The sequence below is a fragment of the Dipodomys spectabilis genome, unplaced genomic scaffold, assembly GCF_019054845.1.
Source record: "Dipodomys spectabilis isolate Male_0828 unplaced genomic scaffold, ASM1905484v1 ptg000051l, whole genome shotgun sequence".
NCBI lineage: Eukaryota > Metazoa > Chordata > Mammalia > Rodentia > Heteromyidae > Dipodomys > Dipodomys spectabilis.
Genome location: NW_024870728.1, coordinates 2,924,820 through 2,943,079, shown reverse-complemented (window position 1 = coordinate 2,943,079; position 18,260 = coordinate 2,924,820). Strand labels below are relative to the sequence as shown.

The window sequence follows — 18,260 nt, the reverse complement described above, 5'->3', positions numbered from 1 at the left end:
GCCCCTGTTCTATAGGAGGAGACAGGGGCTCTGACAGGGGCCCATGACCAACAGCAGAAAGGTGCTGCATTTGGTTCTAAGTGCAGATGGTGTGTTAGCCAGGCATGGCATACCAGTCACACCAACCAAGCACTGATCCAAACAGGGACATCTCATCAAGTACATGATATGAGCTATTCCAGATTACATTGCAAGCAAAATGATTTACCTATTTTCAAATGAACTAGACACCAGTTCATCAAGATGCATTGTATTCATAAACTACTTTGTTAAAAGGCACCTCTTTGTAAGAGGAGGGACTTGTGACAAAGTGTGACTCTACAGCCTGACTCATTTGACTACTGACTTAATTTGGGGGTGGTTTGGATTAGGGACTTAACTGTATTTTTGTTTCCCTCTGTTTGCTTTTGGTCACTATATTCTTAAATTCAGAGACATAGGAAAATCAGGAAGTAACACTTGGACCAAACTTTCTAAGATTAGGAAATGTGAAAATAAATGAAGTAGTGAAAGAAAAAGCATAGGAACATGGGCTGGGAAGGTGGCTCAGTGGTAGAGCGCTTTCCTGGCATGCATGAGCCCCTGGGTTCGATTCCTCAGCACCACATAAGCAGAAAAAAGCTGGAAGTGGCACAGTGGCTCAAGTGGTAGGGTGCTAGCTTAAGCTGAAGAGCTGAGGGTCAGCACCCAGGCCCAGAGTACAAACCCCATGATTGACCAAAAAAAAAAAAAAAAGCAAATAAGTGTGTATCTGAATTCATGTCCATCCTCAAGTTGAACAAATTCAGAAAATCAGCTGGCAAGAACAAGTCAGAGCTCAAGTTGTTGAGAATCGATTCACTTGGCAGTGGAGCAGAAGACTATGCCAGGTTCAAGAGGTGTGGGATTCCCACCTGCTGCTGCTCCATGGCCCCCTTGCCCCCTCATCTGACAGTGATGCCCAGGAAGAGAAATAGAGGAAAGAGACAACTGACTTTGGGTTCACAGCAAAGACAAAGAGCAAGGAAGAAGAGACAGAGACCGGAGCCAAGGAGGCAGAAACACATTCAAAGAAACACTGGAGGTGCTGGCAGCCAGAAGCAGGGGCAGAGGCAGAGACCACATGCAGGAGGGGAGGGAAGAGGCAGAGTGGGGACAGGCAGGGCTCTGAGGAAGTGAGCTGGAGAGGGTGACCAATGTGTGTCCACCTCTAGGCCAGCTGACCCAAAGGTGGCCCAGCAGGGTCTGGAGGCAGTGGCCTTACCTGGGAGACGCACGATGTTCCCTGTCTTCACTGTCACTTTTGTCACCATTAAGATCCTGGTTAAATAGCAAAGGCTTTTGTTTTTCTCTGCAGAGAGAGACACTGCTGGCTTGGAAATCAATCCAGAAAAGGAGCCCCAGGATGCCTTGTGCTCCCCACCCAGAAATGGGCCAGGTAAGGAAAGAAGGTGTTTCTAGCCATGGGCCCTGGGGGTCTGTTGCTGGGCACAGAGGTGGCTGCTTGGAGCCCACTGGGACCCACTCCAGCCAGCACTCACAAATGACGAGAGCCTTTTGTGGGAAACACAAGGCAGAATCCGTAGGAGTCCTCTTCCTGACAGCACCACCCTTACTGGTAGACCTCGTGTGTACATATTGAAATAGTGACTATCGAGACAAGATGGTGCTTTTTTCCTTTTCACTCTTTCATTGAATCTTTGTCAAGATTCAGTGTTATGATTGTGATCCCTGAGCCCCCCTTATTTTCTGGGAACTTGCTGGTTCCATCTGAGCATGTGGGGATGTGTTTCCTGGTCCTTCTGCATGGTCAGTGCTATCTGTGTTCCTCTTCAGTGTCCTGTGACCCCAGTGCTTTCCAGATGACTAATGAGGGAGCAGCTGAGAAGATGCTCAACCAACCACCAGGTAGCACAGAAGGTAATTAATTGTACCTTCAATTTTTCCAGGAAACTAAAGGAGTCTTGGCTTTTCTCTGCCTGCAGGAAGGGGCTTACCCCACCATCTTTCCTTCTACTTGGTCCCCTTCCCAAAGAACTCAGGCAGGAGAAATGGGTGGGTCCAAGTTGTTGAGGGAGGGAAGGAAGGGCTGTGGCCAGTCTTCCACCTCCAGAGCCTACTTTAGCCACTGCATCAGGGTCTGAGCAGAGGGACATCCCCCCACCTTGTTCTTAACTGCTATGACCTTCCTTGTGCCTGTGAGGAGTCCTCTAAGGGATTTCATCAGTTTCTTCATCTGGCAGCCATCCTTGTTTACAAACATTTGATGGAGAAAAGCCCCTGGGTGACTTGTGCTCACCACCAAGACATGGGGCAGGTAAGGGAGGGAGGGAGGAGTGAGTTATCAATACATTGGTGGGAGACCAAATTCCAAGCTGGTTTTTCTTGGCAGTTTTCTACTGAACACACTTCCCAATGGAAATAGCCTTGATGGACTTTTTGGGGCATTTAGGAAGATGATAAGTCTTGGTAATTCCATGATTTAAGGCCTTGTTGAATGCTAGGTTAGTTCAGAAATGGGGTGGGATTACAGAGGATCCCTTTTCTTTCATTGCTTAGTATCTACTACTACAATTATTTGATTGCATAAGACAACTTCTGTCCCTACTCACCCCTTCCCTCCATGGAAGTCCAAAAGCTCTGCATTCCTTTGCTGATTGATCACTTTTATTATTTTGTCACATACTTGATGAAGCCTTCAGAGAAACACTAACATACTATTTAACTGAGAGATTTCAGATTCACTATTATTTAAATCTTAATGTAATTATTTTTTTGGGGGGTCTGGTTGTGGGGCCTGAACTCCGGGACTGAGCGCTGTCCCTCAGCTCTTCAGCTCAAGGCTAGCGCTCTACCACTTGAGCCACAGTGCCACTTCTGGCTTTTTTCTTTTTGCTTATGTGGTGCTGAGGAATTGAACCCAGGGCCTCATGCATGCAAGGCAAATGTTCTACCACTGAGCCACCTTCCCAGCCCTTTGATCAGCAATCTTCATGTCATTGTCATACAGGATTGCCCTCCCCCAACTTGGGTAAACATGATATGTTTATCTCCCAGAACCTTAGGACTTAAATAGAGCAGTGTTGTTATTCTTCTGAAGAACTAGAAATACACAAGTAGCGAATGTACAGGTGTCTTATGAGACCCAAGAGTGACAAGCCACCAAGATCAGTTCCTGGCTCTGATTCTGTTAGGCTGGTATAGGTTGATGGGAAGTCCCATGGTCTGAGCTCAATTGGAAAGCCCAGGGGCCTTCAGGTACCCAGGAGGGCCTTCTTCTAGGGTTCAATGGACATGATTTCATTCAGTCATTAAAGATACTTAGGAAGAGAGAAGGAAAAAAAATAGAGCATTAGAAAATATGGCAGTTATAGAAGACAGCCAAAAGAGTGGAGCTGAAGAAGATGAATACAGAAGCAATGCAAATAATAGAATGCATCCCTTAAGAAGAGTAAGAAAATCAGACAGACAGGAAATGTTAGGAAAGTCCAGAATCAAGAGAAGCAGAGACCATAGTGTGGCAGTGAAAATGTGTTCTCATAAGCCAAGCAGCTACCACTTGATACCAAACAAAAACTAAAGATGGAAAGAGAGCAGCTAGCTCTGTAGCTCAAGCTCACCTGGAACTCAAGATCATCCTATCTCCACCTCCTGATTACTGGGTTATAGGCATGTGCTATCACACTGAGTTAGAACTCATTTTTTTCCTTCTTCTTAAAATAGTTATTGTAAAGGTGATACATGGAGGGATTGCAGTTTCTTAAGTTAGGTAACGAGTACTGATGGGAATCTGCCCTGTTCTCATAACCCAGTGTGCTCCATGGCTCACTCACCCCTCTACTCTCATCCCCCTTCCCTCCACGCTGCTCAGTCTGAGAAATCCCTATGCAGAAATGGTTCTTGGGGAAAATCTCACACCCAACTCATCTGAAAATACACCAGTCTTTTTGGTCACAATCGGTGGCAGAATGACCTTTTGACCTAACTGCTCTTAGTAATGTCTAGCTGACCATCTGTCATATTGCCCCATCTCACCAGTCAACAGCTTCCTTACTCAAGAAAAAAAGGAACAGTTCAAGCCCCACGACTGACAAAAAAAAAAAAAAAAAAAACAACTAAGAAAAAGGGAACAGAATATTTGTTAAGTGCTGTATTTCCAACAAAGTCAAATTGATGTATATCTGAGTTGTGTCCATCTTTAAACTGGACAAATTCAGAAATCAGCTGGCTGGAACAAGTCGGAGCTCAAGTTGTTGAGAATAGATTTACTTTGGCAGTAGGGCAGAAGACTAGGTGCCAGGCTTAAGAGGTCTGGCATTCACATCTGCTGCTCCATGGGTCCCATAAGATGTTCCTAAGCAAAGTTTGAAGGGAGAGGCCACCATTCTGTTTCTGAAGCTAAAAGCTTGCTAAACCAAGTAGCTGGGGGAGGGGCCACTCTGTGGGTAGCCCCTCAATGAAAAAGGACAGCACTGATTTTAAGTGGGGTTGGAAAGCATGGAAGGACCTTGCAGACTTCCAGAAGCAAGAGTATTTGTGAATGGATTGGTATGTAACTACCATTCAGTTTTGGAGGGAGGCTGTTGTTGATGAACTGTATTTCAGACCAGCAGGATTGTCTCCTATTGGCTGGCTTTCAGAAATGTGGCTTGTGATGTAAGTAATCACTGGCTAATGGGATGGGTTTAAAACTGGTTCTGATAGCTACTTTTTTGTGTGCTAGTCCTGGGGCTTGAACTCAGGGCCTAGGTGCTGCTCCTGCGGCTTGAACTCAGGTCCTGGGCACAGTCCTTGAGTTTTTGTGCTCAAGGTTAGTGCTCTAACACTTGAGCCACTTTGGGCTTTTTCCTGTAAAATAGGAAATGAGTCATATAGATTTTCCTGCCCAGCCTGGCTTTGATCTGCTATCCTCAGATTTCAGGCTCCTGGGTAACTAAGCTTACAGGTGTGAGGTACCACCAGTACCTGGCTGGTAGCTACGTAAATTACTTTAAAAAAACATTTAAGTTTTTATACTAGAAGATAAGAACTTGAATAATTCTTACAGTTACAAGTAGGAAAACAGACATAGCAGACAAGGTGAATGAGCCATAATGTGGAAAAAGCAGCAGCTCTGTTGAATCTCAGGTATGTTTTTTCGTCCAGAGAGCAGGTCCCTCTGTTTAGGATATCTGTCACCATGTTGACCAGGGGCACTCTTCTCTGGGCTCTGTTTTAGGATCCATCGACAGTAATTTTCTCGTTTTCATTAGTATCCATGGCGTCAGATCATCACCCAATGAGTGAAGAAAGAGGGTTAGAAGCTCCTACTTCTAGCTGGGCGCCGGTGGCTCATGCCTGTAATCCTAGCTACTCAGGAGCCTGAGGTCTGAGGATCATAGTTGAAAGCCAGCCTGGGCAGGAATGTTCTTGAGACTCTTTTTTTTTTTTTGATCCGGTCGTGGGGCCTGAACTCTGGGCCTGGCCGCTGTCCCTCAGCTCTTCAGCTCAAGGCCAGCCCTTTACCACTTGAGCCACAGCGCCACTTCCGGCTTTTTTTCTTTTTTGCTTATGTGGTGCTGGGGAATCGAACCCAGGGCCTCAGGTGTGCAAGGCAAGCGCTCTACCACTGAGCCACCTTCCCAGCCCCAGTCCTTGAGACTCTTATCTCCAATAAACCACTAGAAAACCAGAAGTGGCGCTGTGGCTCAAGTGTTAGCTGCTAGCCTTGAGCAAAAGGAGCTCAGGGACAGTGCCCAGGCCCAGAGTTGAAGCCCCAGGATGGACAAAAAAAGTGAAACTTAAAGGAAGAGACAGACAGGAGGAGCAATGAGAGGAGAGGATTTCAGAGGAGGGAAGACTTCTGAAGGTAGAGGAAAGAGGGTTGCTGGATAAGTGAAAAGTCTTCATAAATCACAATTTTGGCCCAGAAACAGAGCAATCAGCACGTGGAAATGAGCAGTGTCCTTGTGTCATGTGTTCCACGAAGTATGTGCCAGAAGGCCCAGAAGAAAAGATGGAAAGTAGCCAAGTGCACAAGACACAGGGTAAGGCCGCCCAAGGGCTATGTGTGGGGTGGGCTCAGTCCTCTTCTGAGAACAGTGCAGAAGAAAGAAACTTTCATAAAATCATTGAACCAAACAGGCTCTGTTATTTCTGTATGGTTGGTGTTGTAGAAATGTACTCAATGTACTCTTTTTGTTTTGTTTTGATTTTGGTGCCAGTCCCGTGGCTTGAACTCAGGGCCTGGGCACTGTCCCTAAGTTTCTTTTTGCTCAAGGCTAGCACTCTACCACTTGAACCACAGTTCTACTTCAAGCTTCTTCTGAATAGTTTATTGGAGATAAGAGTCTCATGGACTTTTCTGCCCACACTGGCTTTGAAACATGGTCCTTAGATTTCAACCTAGTGAGTAGCTAGGATTACAGGTGTGAGCTGCCACCACCTGATTCCACAACATACTCTTAGACAATAACATTTATCAGCTGGGCGTAGATAGTTCACACCTTATAAGTCTAGCTACTCAGGAAGCTGAGATCTGAGGATCACAGTTCTAAACCAGCCCAGGTCAGAAAGTCTGTGAGATACTCATTTTCAATAAACTACCAAAAAGGCCAGAAGTGGAGCTGTGGCTCAAGTGGTAGAGGGATAGCCTTGAGCAAAAAGTTCAGGGACAGTGCACAGACCCTGAGTTCAAGCTCCAGGAAAGACAAAAAAAAAAAAAAAAAGGACATTTATCTTGTTTACTATATTGATGCACTGAGTCACACTGATCTTTTCTGAAACTTGAGAAGGGCAAATGGACCTACACTGGTAGAGAATTATGTCCTTTTGTTACACCCTTAGAAAGGTCTCTGTTAATAGACAGCAAGTCCTACTTCTTAACTGTCAGGATGAAATACTTTAGATTTCAGCTCTATTCTCCTCCTCTCCCTCCTTCCCCCAATCCCCTTCCTCCCCCTTCCTCCTTCTCCCCCCTCTTTTCCTCTTCCTCCTCCTCCTCCTCCCTCTGGTTCTTCTCTTGTCAGTTGTGAGCTTGAACTCAGAACTTGGGTGCTCTTCCTGAGTTTCTAGCCTTCTACCACTTTGAACCACAGCTCCACTTCCAGTTTTCGATTGGTTAATTGGAAATAAGAGTCTCATGGGGACTTTTCTGCCCCACCTAGCTATCAACACCAACTCTCATATCCCAGCCTCCTGAGTAGCTAGGATTACAGGTGTGAGCCGCTGGCGCCCAACTGCATCCACTCTTCTCAGTGCAATGCATATTCTTATCCCAGGCCTATGGGCATGACATTTACTACCGTAAGAGGCTCCCATACATTTTGCACACACATACACACAAAATCTTATTTAATATATGTGACAATCTTAAGAACTCAATAGGGTAGGATAACATTTCTCGGAATGTATCCCCATCTTTAGGCAACAACTTACTATATTGAGAAGTGGGGTGCAGCTATAACGCTTTCCCAAAAATGTAGAAGTGGTTTTGAAATTGAAGAATTAGTAGAGGCTGAATTTTAAATAGCTGGTTGGACCCTGGTGGCTCATACCTATAATCCTAGCTACTCAAGAGGCTGATGAGAATCAGGGTTCAAAGCCAGTTCCAACAGAAAGTCCCCATAAGACTTTTATCTCCAATTAACCACCAAAAAACCAATAGTGGAGCTATGGATCTAAGTGGTAGAGCACTAGCATTGAGTAAAAGAAGCTCAGGAATAGTGCCTAGGCCTTGAGTTCAAGCCCCAGGAACACACACACACACACACACACACACACACACACACACACACACACACACACACACACACACACACACACACACACACACACACACACACACACACACACACACACACACACACACAATTTCTCTCTCTCTCTTTTTTGGTGGTCATGGGGCCTGAACTGTTGGCCTGGGTCCCTCAGCTCAAGGCTAGCACTCTACCACTTGAGACACAGCGCCACTTCTGACTTTTTCTGCTTATGTGGTGCTGAGGAATCGAACCCAGGGCTTCATGATTGCAAGGCAAGCACTCTACCAGTGAGCCACCTTCCCAACCCAATTTCTTTTTTAAATACGTGCAAGGAAAGGCTTAGAATGTCTCAAGGATTTTTGTTACAGAAATGTGGGTGCTAATGGGTTGGTCTGCTAGTGAAGACTCAGAAGGAAGTGAAGAATGTTGTAGAGAAATCCCTTATCATCTTAGAAAGCATCTTCACAATGTTTTTATCACTGAAGCAACTGAAGTAAATGGATAGTGAAAGCTTTTTCCTTAATTTTTTTTAACACGGTAACTGGTTTCCTTATGACATTTTCACACATCTTCACCCTTAACACCCTCTCTTGTCGCCCCCTCCTCTGCTACTGGTCCCCAACACCAGTTCCACATCCTTGGAAAGTGTTTTTCAAAGTCCCTTGTTTTCAGTTCAGTAGGATTTGTGGTTTGTCTACAAGAAAGGAATGACCCTAGCATCATTCTAAATTCAAGCCTTCTTCAGTATGATATGCCCTGAAGATTTATGACTTATTTATTGATTTGTTTATTGATTTCTTCACTATTGTTGGTTATTTTCTAGATAACCCAGATGTTGAGAATGACACTACTACAAGAAAACCCAAGCGGAAAAGAAGTAAAAACAAATGAGTTTTTTTTTAACTTGGTTCTTGATGTTACTGATAAGTTTACTTTAAAATTCTAGGGTTATAATTTTCACTATTTTTATTATTATTTACAATACAGTGATGTCTCTCAAAGGTGTCTATATAAAGCATTGGGTCCTATAATCTGCCATCTAATCTGGAAAACAGGCTTTTACAAACATATTTAAGCTAGGGAACAGGTGCATTATTGTAGATAATCTTGGTGCACTCAGTGTAATTCTGTGGGCCTTAAGAAATGGAAACACAGCTGGGTGCTGGTGACTTATGCCTGTAATATTAGCTACTCAGGAGGCTGAGACCTGGAAGATCATGGTCCAAAGATAATCTGGGTAGAAAAGTCTGTGAGACTCTGTCTTTAGAAAACCAACATAAGCCGGGTGCCAGTGGCTCACACCTGTAATCCTAGCTACGCAGAGACTGAGATCTGAGGATCAAGGTTCAAAGCCAGCCCGGGCAGGAAAGTCTGGGAGACTCTTATCTCTAATAAACCAATAGAAAACTGGAAGTGGCACTGTAGCTCAAAGGGTAGAGTGCTTGCCTTGAGCTGAAGAGCACAGGAACAGCACCCAAGCCCAGAGTTGATGCCCCACGGCTGACAAATAACAACAATAACAACAACAACAAAATACCCCACAAAGCAGGCTGGAGGTGTGGCTCCAGGGGTATATACAGAGACATAGAACACAAGCCTGAATGTTAAAAATATGTCCACATATCCTATGTATCCCCCCCCTCCCGCTTCCATTTTTTGTCTGATCTTTCCCCAGGAAGGGATGGGTCCTTTTCTAGGCATCTGTATGCTCCCTTCAGCAAACAAACCACCCAATACAGATGTGTGCACAAGGGGAGATGAGGGATGGAGAGTCAGGCCATTAGAGCACTGTTGAGAAGTGTGTGTGTGTGTGTGTGTGTGTATGTGTGTGTGTGTGTGTTTACACACATGCTGGTCCGGGGGCTTGAACTCAGGTGTTTGGCAAGATTTTATTTTAATATATGAAGACCACATTATTATCAGGTTGCCAATGGACTTGACAGGCAGGCTCATGTCACTGATGAGTTTCTAGGGTGACAGTGGCACAGCCAGTCGGCTAATCTACATCCACAAGCAGTGCCAACAGCATTCAGGTGCCACTGAAAGCCCCCAAACAGGCTCCAAAGCCTGACCAATGTGCCAGGAACAGGCAGGGACAAAGTGCCTTGTGGTATTGCTCCTTCACTGACAGCCGGAGCCACACGCCTAGTGTGCAGTACTGGAGTCCTCATGAGAAATGCAGTGTCAGTCTCCATTAGTAGAGAACAGACACTCCTCAAGATTCCATGGGTGACCTGTCAGGTCAGTGAACAACCATAATTTATTTCTATAGTGCATGGCCCTAGAGTCGTCAAGCTACCAGTTGTGGTTTCTTACACAACAGACACACATCCAAGATGTGTGGACAAAAGCCCAGTGTTTTGAGTTTTGCCAGCCAAGAGGAGAGACCACATCCTTTAGGAGCTCTGCATTGCTGGCTCTAAGGATGAGCAGCCACACCAGTGGACACAGGCATCAGCATAGCCTAGTCAGGGAACCGGTTCTTCCCTGTGAGTGAAGAACCTACAAAGTCACAAGATTACTTCAGTTAATACTTGAAGTGATAGAAAGCAGATATGCCACTGGTCAAATTCCCTGGTTCTTGAAGAGCTTGGAGTATAGGCTGGCCCTTTTCTCCTTCCTTCCTTCCTTCCTTCTTTCCTTCCTTCCTTTCTTCTTTCTTATTTCCCTTCTTCCCTTCTTTCCCTTCCTTTCCTTTCTTCCCTTCTTTCCTTTCCTTCCTTCCCTTCCTTCTTCTTCCTCCTTCCCTCTCTTCCTTTCATGTCTGTCTTGGACACTGAGTTGACTCACCCCAAATGGGCACCTCACATGGGAGAGTGGCAGGGCTTCCCACCATATGGTAGGTGTTCACTTGAGCAAGTAGAATTCTAGTCACTGGTTGTTACCACATTGGATGATACTCAGACACATTCTCCACTCAGCCAGTGCCACTCAGTTAGGTGTCTAAGTCCTCCAGGTTCTTCGAGGGCTAAATTAAATATGTGTCAAAAACTATAAGAGATTATTTAATGAGAACTCCACATCCAAGTGGAATTTGTCACTCAACTCCTAACAAAGCATATTATCTAACACATAACCAGCCTGGAGATATGCCTTCTCCTAACACGTCTTAAGTTTTCATGACAACTATTTGAAAGGGGGAACATACTGATATATATGTCTGTCATTCAGCTGTCATTCAGCCTAAAGATGGAGTTCATTGTCCATTCTTTACAACATGTCAAAGGAAGAGTCTCTCCAAATCCATGACCAAAGTTAGAATTTAATTCTATTATCGACAACATTTCTGTGCTGAGTGTTAAGAATTTTGCTTGTTCCAGTGGACCAAAGGTTGAAAACAATATTCAAATACTACTGACATAGACGACTTGGAGAATTATATTAAGAGTTCTACATGATTAACTTTACTTTCTTTGGTTTGAAGGAAGGAAGAAAGGGCATAAGTGGACAAAAATAAAAAGGAGAAGGCCACAAAATACATATAAAAAAGGTAAGTAGGCAAAGCAAAGTAGTTATACCTTTGAAATTTATTAAGGGATGGCCTCATGTATGCTCTAAGGCCTGTAGTTTCCTGAGGGCCATGGTAACTTGGTAGCCACTGTTTTGGTTAGAACATAGGCTAAGATGCTGTAACAAAGATGCCTGGACACACAACAACTGTTTAAAATGGTTTATTTCTCATATATGAAATAATCCAGAAGCATACAGTACTGAGTGGATGGGGAGTTGTTACGATTCTCAGTATGTGTCTTCTTTCTTGGCTCAATTTTTTTTAAATTTAATTTAATTTTTTTTGTGAACATACTGTACAGAGGGGTTACAATTACATGGGCAGGATAATGCGTACATTTCTTATCAAGCATTGCAGCCTCCTCCTTTGTTTACCCTTCACATCCCTTCCCAGCCTCCCCCCCCCAATCCTCCCTCCTTCCCCCCTCCACCAACATTGTAAAGCTCGTTTTTGACATGACAACTTGTACTTCTCATTGTTGCAACAGGTCCACCTGTATCCTTAAACGACTTGTTTTTCCCCATCTCCTCCACAAGTTATACTGACATCAAATATAGTGAAAGCAGGGGTTATACTGTGGGGGAGGGACATACAAAGCAACAAAGACATAATCTTATAAATGCGTTAGAAACAAATGCTTGGCTCAATTTTTTTAAATTAATTACGGAAGATAGTTCAATGAATGCTAAATGAAGTAGGTAGGCTGTTTATATGTGTGAATATATGCACATGTTGTAAAAATACACAGATAAGCATACATATTTTTGAAAGCATGCATTTATATACTTATAAATCAGATCTGTACACATGTGTTTATGTATGTATGCATATATAAAGACATAGGTATGCCAAATAGAAAAATCAATGACAGTTCATCCATTGAAATATGTTTATTGGTTACCTTTGGTAATTAGAATAGAGATGATGTTCATATTTCTCTTTGTGGCTTAAGAATATAGATGTCTATTAAAAATATTACACCTGTAAACTTTTGCCATGAAAAAGTATTATTATTATTATTTGCTAGTCCTGGGGCTTGAACTCTGGGCCTGGGCACTATCCCTGAACTTCTTTTTCCTCAAGGGTAGCACTCTACCACTTAAGCCACAGTGCCACTTCTGCCTTTTTTCTGTGTATGTGGTACTGAGGGATTGAACCCAGGGCTTCATGCATGTGAGGCAAGCTCTCTACCACTGAACCACCTTCCCAGCCTGAAAAAGTATTATTTTAAAAGTACTATATGGCCCAGCATTGTGGCAACACCTACAATTCCAGCTTTTCAAGAGTCGGACATAGGAGGGTTGAGGTGCACAGGTGGCCCCAGGCAAAAGTTCAAGACTATATCTGAAAAATAAAAGCTAAAAGAGCTGGGGCAGGAGATGGCTCACATAGTAGAGTACTTGCCTGCAAGTGGGAGGCCCTGAGCCAAACCTCATCACTACTACAACAACATATCCACCCATCCCCACACAAACAGACACATAAACCCACACGGAAAACATATTCCCGGAGAAAAACCTAGGAGAACATATATATATAATATATATACGTATATATATACGTATATATATTATATATATACATATAAATATATTTTATATATATATATAATGTGTGTGTGTGTCTGAGTCCACAATTCGAACTTGGTACCTGACAATTTTACTCATTGGCACTCTACCAACTGAGCCTTGGGAGATATTTTTGGATAAATTAACTTTATTTTCTCACTTTCTGATAATGATTATATACATACTTTTCCTAAAGTCTTTTTTTTTAGTATTAGTCTAGAGAATTCTCTTCTCCTAGCCAATGAAAGCTCATTTCTCTTAATTTGTCAATTTTGAAAGAGTAAATAACCAACATTTTAGAATCTTATTAAAATGATTAATTTTTGCCAAATGATGTGTCATACATTCTTGACAATTATATGGCTGCCTGATTGGTGGATGTGTACATTATTGTTTGGAAAATAAAGTGAAACAATTGCATCCATTTTAGGAATATACATTTTCAAAATAACATTCTTTGAAGTGACTTAATATAGAATTTTCATTTAAGCTTCTGTTTATGTAGACAAATTCTGAGGCTTTTTTTCACAGTACAATGAAGCCTGGATTGTGATGTAAAAGTTGAGCCCTCTTCTATTAGTAGCAGAAGCCCAGAAGTCTGTTTGTGCTTCATTTTCTTGACTGAGAGTTTAGAGAGAAGGATCTAGCAGTAAACCTAGGGCTGTCTTTTGTTCCCACCTGTTGTTCCACCAAACTCTGTAGTTTCCTGTATCTGTTCCTAGGTAACAACACAGCTGATGGCCAGATGCCCTCCAGGAAAAGGAAAATAAACATGACAAAGTCATGTCTGGCTTTCCTTTTCTCTGAGGCTAGTAGAGAGTGTGCTAATGTATTGGGGAACCTATGTTCTTATTTGTCCACTCAGAAGCAATGGAATCAAACAAAAGTGAAGCCATTTGCAGTCTTAGATCTTATCTGCCCAAGACATAATTTCCCCCCTTTGAATTATATCTGCTTTTTTAACCTTCCAGCTTTTTCTTGTTTTGGGAAGGCCATGTGGTTAGAGCCCTCTCTAACCTATTATTGCTATTTCAAGCTAGGTATGGTGGTAGATGCTATTTAGCAAGATCTTGTTTCAAAAACCAGACACCAAACAATATTTTTTCTTTAAAACATTTTTATTGCTTGACAAGAAATGTACTTATTACTGATGTAACTGTATCTCCTCTGTATAGCATTATTACAAGAAAATAAAATTTATTTTTTATTATTTTCAGTAGTTATAGAAAGGAGTTGCTATTCACCAAAGCAGTTTGTGAATACAGTGTAGCTTGATCAATGCCACCACTTTCCAGTCCCACCCACCCCTCCCAACCCAAACTTACCATCATTCTTCTTAATTTTTAGGATATGTATTGGATTGTTTTTTCCATTTAACTAAGCAGTGTGTATACAATGCATTTTGATCTGTGTCATCCCTTCAACATTTTAACATCTCTTTGACCTACCCCTTCCCTTATTTTTTTTCAATCTTGAGGTATATACAATGAATTCTTGACTGTATTCTCCTTTCTTCATCACTTCATTCTCCTACCCTTCTCCCCTTGTTCCCCATCCTTGCAAGTACCCATTTCCTGGTATTCATTTTGCTAGGCTTTGACTTGGTCTTTCAAAGAATTATACTATTTGAGCTCTCCTTAGAGTCTATTACACACCACTTAATTCATTTGTAACTGTATACTAACCATTGTGTCTAACTACCACAAATGAGGGAAACCATGCAACTTGTGTTTCTCTGGGTCTGGCTTAATTAACTTAATATATATGTCAAATCTTTCCATTTCCTTACCCATGGTACAATATCATTCTTCCTGAAGGATAAGTAGAATTGCATTGTGTATATATACCACATTTTCTTGATCCATTCATCCACTGAGGGACATCTGAGCTGATTCCATATCTTAGCTATGGTGAATAGTGCTGCAGTGAACATGGTTGTGCTGGTGGCTTTACTGTGAACCTTGTTTGTGCTCTACTGGATAAATGCCTCAGAGTGGAATTGCTGGATCATGGGGTAGTTCTATGTTTAGTTTTTTGAGGAGCCTCCATACTGCTTTCCAGTGTGGTTAAGCAAGCTTACATTTCCACCAATCAATATTCTTTTTCTAACCTAAAGTACCTCCCATCCTAAGTCTGGACAAGCCCTTGGCTGGGCCGTGAGAAGTGGAGTAGCATGGCCTCATCATCTCTGTTGTCTCTTGGGCCTACCTCTATTTTCTATAATTGGTTTGGGCCCATGTAGGACTGGGAAGGTGGAAGTAAGGCGATGACATGGAAGGTTTGCTTGACAAGCCCGAGTGTGTGGTAACATTGGAAATGAAGGTTCTGTTTCTTCTATGACAGGCACTCATTAGTTGCATTGCAAGGAAGAGGGTTAGGTGTCAGGTACCACAGCTTGATTTCTTCTGGAAGAGGTACAGCCTTTCAGCTGGGCTCTGGTGGCTCAAACCTGTAGACCTAGCCCCACAAGAGGGTAAGAGCTGAGGATGGAGATTTTGAAGCTAGCTGGGCAAAAAAATCTCCTCTGCGCCCCCTCAATTACAGGTTCAAACAGGTCTGATGAGAAGTAAATCCAACATTATCTACCAGTCCCATAAAAGATGTAACCACACAGAGACAGAAAATCTGCAAGAAAGAACTCTGTATTCTCTGAATTGCCCAATGTTCTGGTTGGCCAGAGCTTTGGTGCCCAGCCTGCCTAGGCAGGGAAAGAACAGTGAGAATAAACCATCTGAATGTCTTCTCATTGGGCTGTGAATATAGACCACAGGGTGAGAGATACCCAGAGAGGTACTGGCTTTTCACAGTCCTGTGGCATAGTGGGTGAGAGAGGAGGGAGTTCCCTGGGGGTCCACACCTGGATAAATGACCTTCTCTTGCCTGGAGATTCCACTGTCTAGAAGGAAGAAGCCAGAGTGAGCGAAAGGTTATCTGCCTCCTACAGGACCACATCTCCACCATTTTGGTAGTTTTCCTTGGTTGTTAACATTGAAACTCCTAGTGTCTTACACAAGCTTGGCCAACTCTCCTGGACCTTTTATGTGCTCTCCTGTCATCTTACTTAAATGTCAATGATAATTGGCAAGGCTGACACTTGTCTGATCTTGGGATATGACCTCTCCACTTGTCAATATTGGTCCCAAGAGGCATTTGGTCTTGAATGGGTGAAACTTTTTCAGTAATTATCTATAGTCTGAAGACTGAAAGAAGGATGATACTGAGTAGCTCTACTTTGGGTTTGATTTTGCATGAAGATTCGGTTTATTTTGCTGGCCTGATGTGCCATTTCTAGTATTTAGGACTGGGTGATCTGAAAATAATGTTTACTCTCAGGATCTCCATCTGCCAGATGACGTCACTGAGTGGAAGTATCAAATAGGAGTAAGAAGAAACATTGCGTTGCTGCTTAGAAAATCAATACCTCTGAATCGTAATAAACATTGAGATACCCATGCACAGCCCAAACCTGCAAATGGGAAGAACGTTCTCCACTGTAGCATTTGCCAAGTCAGTCCTCAGTCACTTCTTTTGAGGGGAAGGTGGTACGTCCTGGGGATTGAACTCAGGGCCTAGGCACTCCCTGAGCTTCGTTTTGCTCAAGACTAGCACTGTGCCACTACAGTCACAGCTTCACTTACAGCTTTTTTGGTAGGTTAGTGAAGAGTCTCAGAGGCTTTTCTGCTTTAGTTGGTTTTGAACCTGATCCTCAAATCTCAGCCTCCTGAGTAGCTAGGATCAGATAAGCCACCAGCACCCAGCTGTAGTGACTTCTTGAAGCAAAAGTTTTGGAGAGTAGCCAAAAGACTTCTTTTGGTTAGTCTCTTAGATCTTAATAAGTCTATCTAAACATTTACAATAACAAAAAACATTTACAATAACATTTACTGTCACTTTGAGCACAAATGTACAAATACTTTCATCTGTGGTGATACATAGCAAATATCTCACTTGGAGAATGTAATATACCTTCCATGAATGCACAGAACTACCATTTGTTTTTCTCTACTAAAAGAGATCTACCATGCCTTCACTTGATCTTATAGTGGGTCTTAATTTTCTAGGAATGTATTAGTTTCTGTAATGAAGGTAATCATCACCTAAATCTCATATATTTATTGCTAATATTATCTGAATTCAGAGATTACAAGGGTGTGGCCAATACTAGGACTTAAGTGCTGCTTGAGATGTAAGCAAAAACTGATTTCAATTAGAATTTTCTTAATATAGAAATATGAAAGTGAAATATAAGATTAGCTATCTAGTTTTTGGTAGCTCATAATATGGATATTGGCATCTCTGGTAGCTTCAAATACAGAATATATATATATATATATATATATATATATATAGAGAGAGAGAGAGAGAGAGAGAGAGAGAGAGAGAACACATATGTTATATATAAAATGTAGTAAAATATGGTACCTCATCATATTAGATAATATTATATTGACTATATATATAGATATGGATGTATGCCTTAGATTACACACTATAGTGGTCTAGAGTAGGGGTAGAGCCTGTGTCTTCAGGCTTTCCTGCTCTATAACTGTGTAGTCTCTGGACAATCACTTGACCTCTTTTCCTTCAGTGTCCTCGTCTAAATGAGACTAACCATCCTTCTCAATTCATTCCAGTCATGATTGTATACTTCTCTCAAATGTAGTCTCAGAACCAAGGACAGCTCCCCTCCCACTCCACCTTAGTGGCTCTACAATATTGGTTGGAAGGGCAAGCTTAGCTACTTATTTTCTAAGAGTATGTTTGAAGGCCTTTCGCTTCCATGGAGTCTGATCTTCATTTCCCACTCGCAGTACAATTCTCATAATCCTAGTGTCCCCCAAGTTCTCTTCTTAATTACAGGGAAAGCTGATGTGAAGAACAGACAGCAAAAGGCAGCAGATATCTTCTTCTTGGGCCTGCCCCCTCATTATCCTTTTTCTCTTTCGAGATCAGATACAAGTACCATCCCTGGCTTTGTCTTGAGCTACTTCAGTAGGGCTTACTACCCAATGCTAAAGCACTGTCAGTCATTATGTACCACGTTATCACCTGAAAGAAAGATTCGGAAATTGTAGAAATCTGTGGAATTGAGTTTTCTTAAATACCCTTCTACCTTCCTAGGAAGGACCTCAACAAGGGAACATGGGAGCATGCATAATTTCAAAGTAAAACAGCAACAAAAATCTTATCTTTTAGGTTCATGGAAGAACAGAGTCTGTGAATACATAAACTTTCGCTCCGATTTACTTCCTGTGACATGTGGTCATCTGAAGGGGACTTTAAATAAGAATAAATTGAAACAAGGTGGGTTTCTTGGTCGTCTTCCTATCTGAAGAGATCACAGGAAGGGATGGGATTGCTCATGAGGATCACTCATTATGGAAAGGAATTGGGCCTCTCCAGAGAAAGAGATTCCCTTAAGAATTTTTTTTTTAAAAATCATTATGTAAATAATTTTAGATG

The 18,260-nt window shown here is 42.4% G+C and overlaps 1 protein-coding gene across 9 annotated transcripts in view; it reads left to right on the top strand.

Moving 5' to 3' along the window:
• Positions 1-18,260, top strand: part of Sp140 (SP140 nuclear body protein) — a 50,882-nt gene that overhangs the window by 15,075 nt on the left and 17,547 nt on the right. For 6 of the 9 annotated variants that reach the window (XM_042679111.1, XM_042679109.1, XM_042679117.1 and 3 more), the window contains exons 7-12: positions 1,337-1,417; positions 1,816-1,899; positions 5,889-6,005; positions 8,542-8,595; positions 11,143-11,208; positions 17,994-18,101. In XM_042679111.1, the coding sequence (XP_042535045.1) occupies positions 1,337-1,417; positions 1,816-1,899; positions 5,889-6,005; positions 8,542-8,595; positions 11,143-11,208; positions 17,994-18,101 (510 nt within the window). The remainder of the gene's footprint in view (positions 1-1,336; positions 1,418-1,815; positions 1,900-5,888; positions 6,006-8,541; positions 8,596-11,142; positions 11,209-17,993; positions 18,102-18,260) is intronic. The other 3 variants (XM_042679110.1, XM_042679113.1, XM_042679118.1) reach the window with 3 other exon arrangements.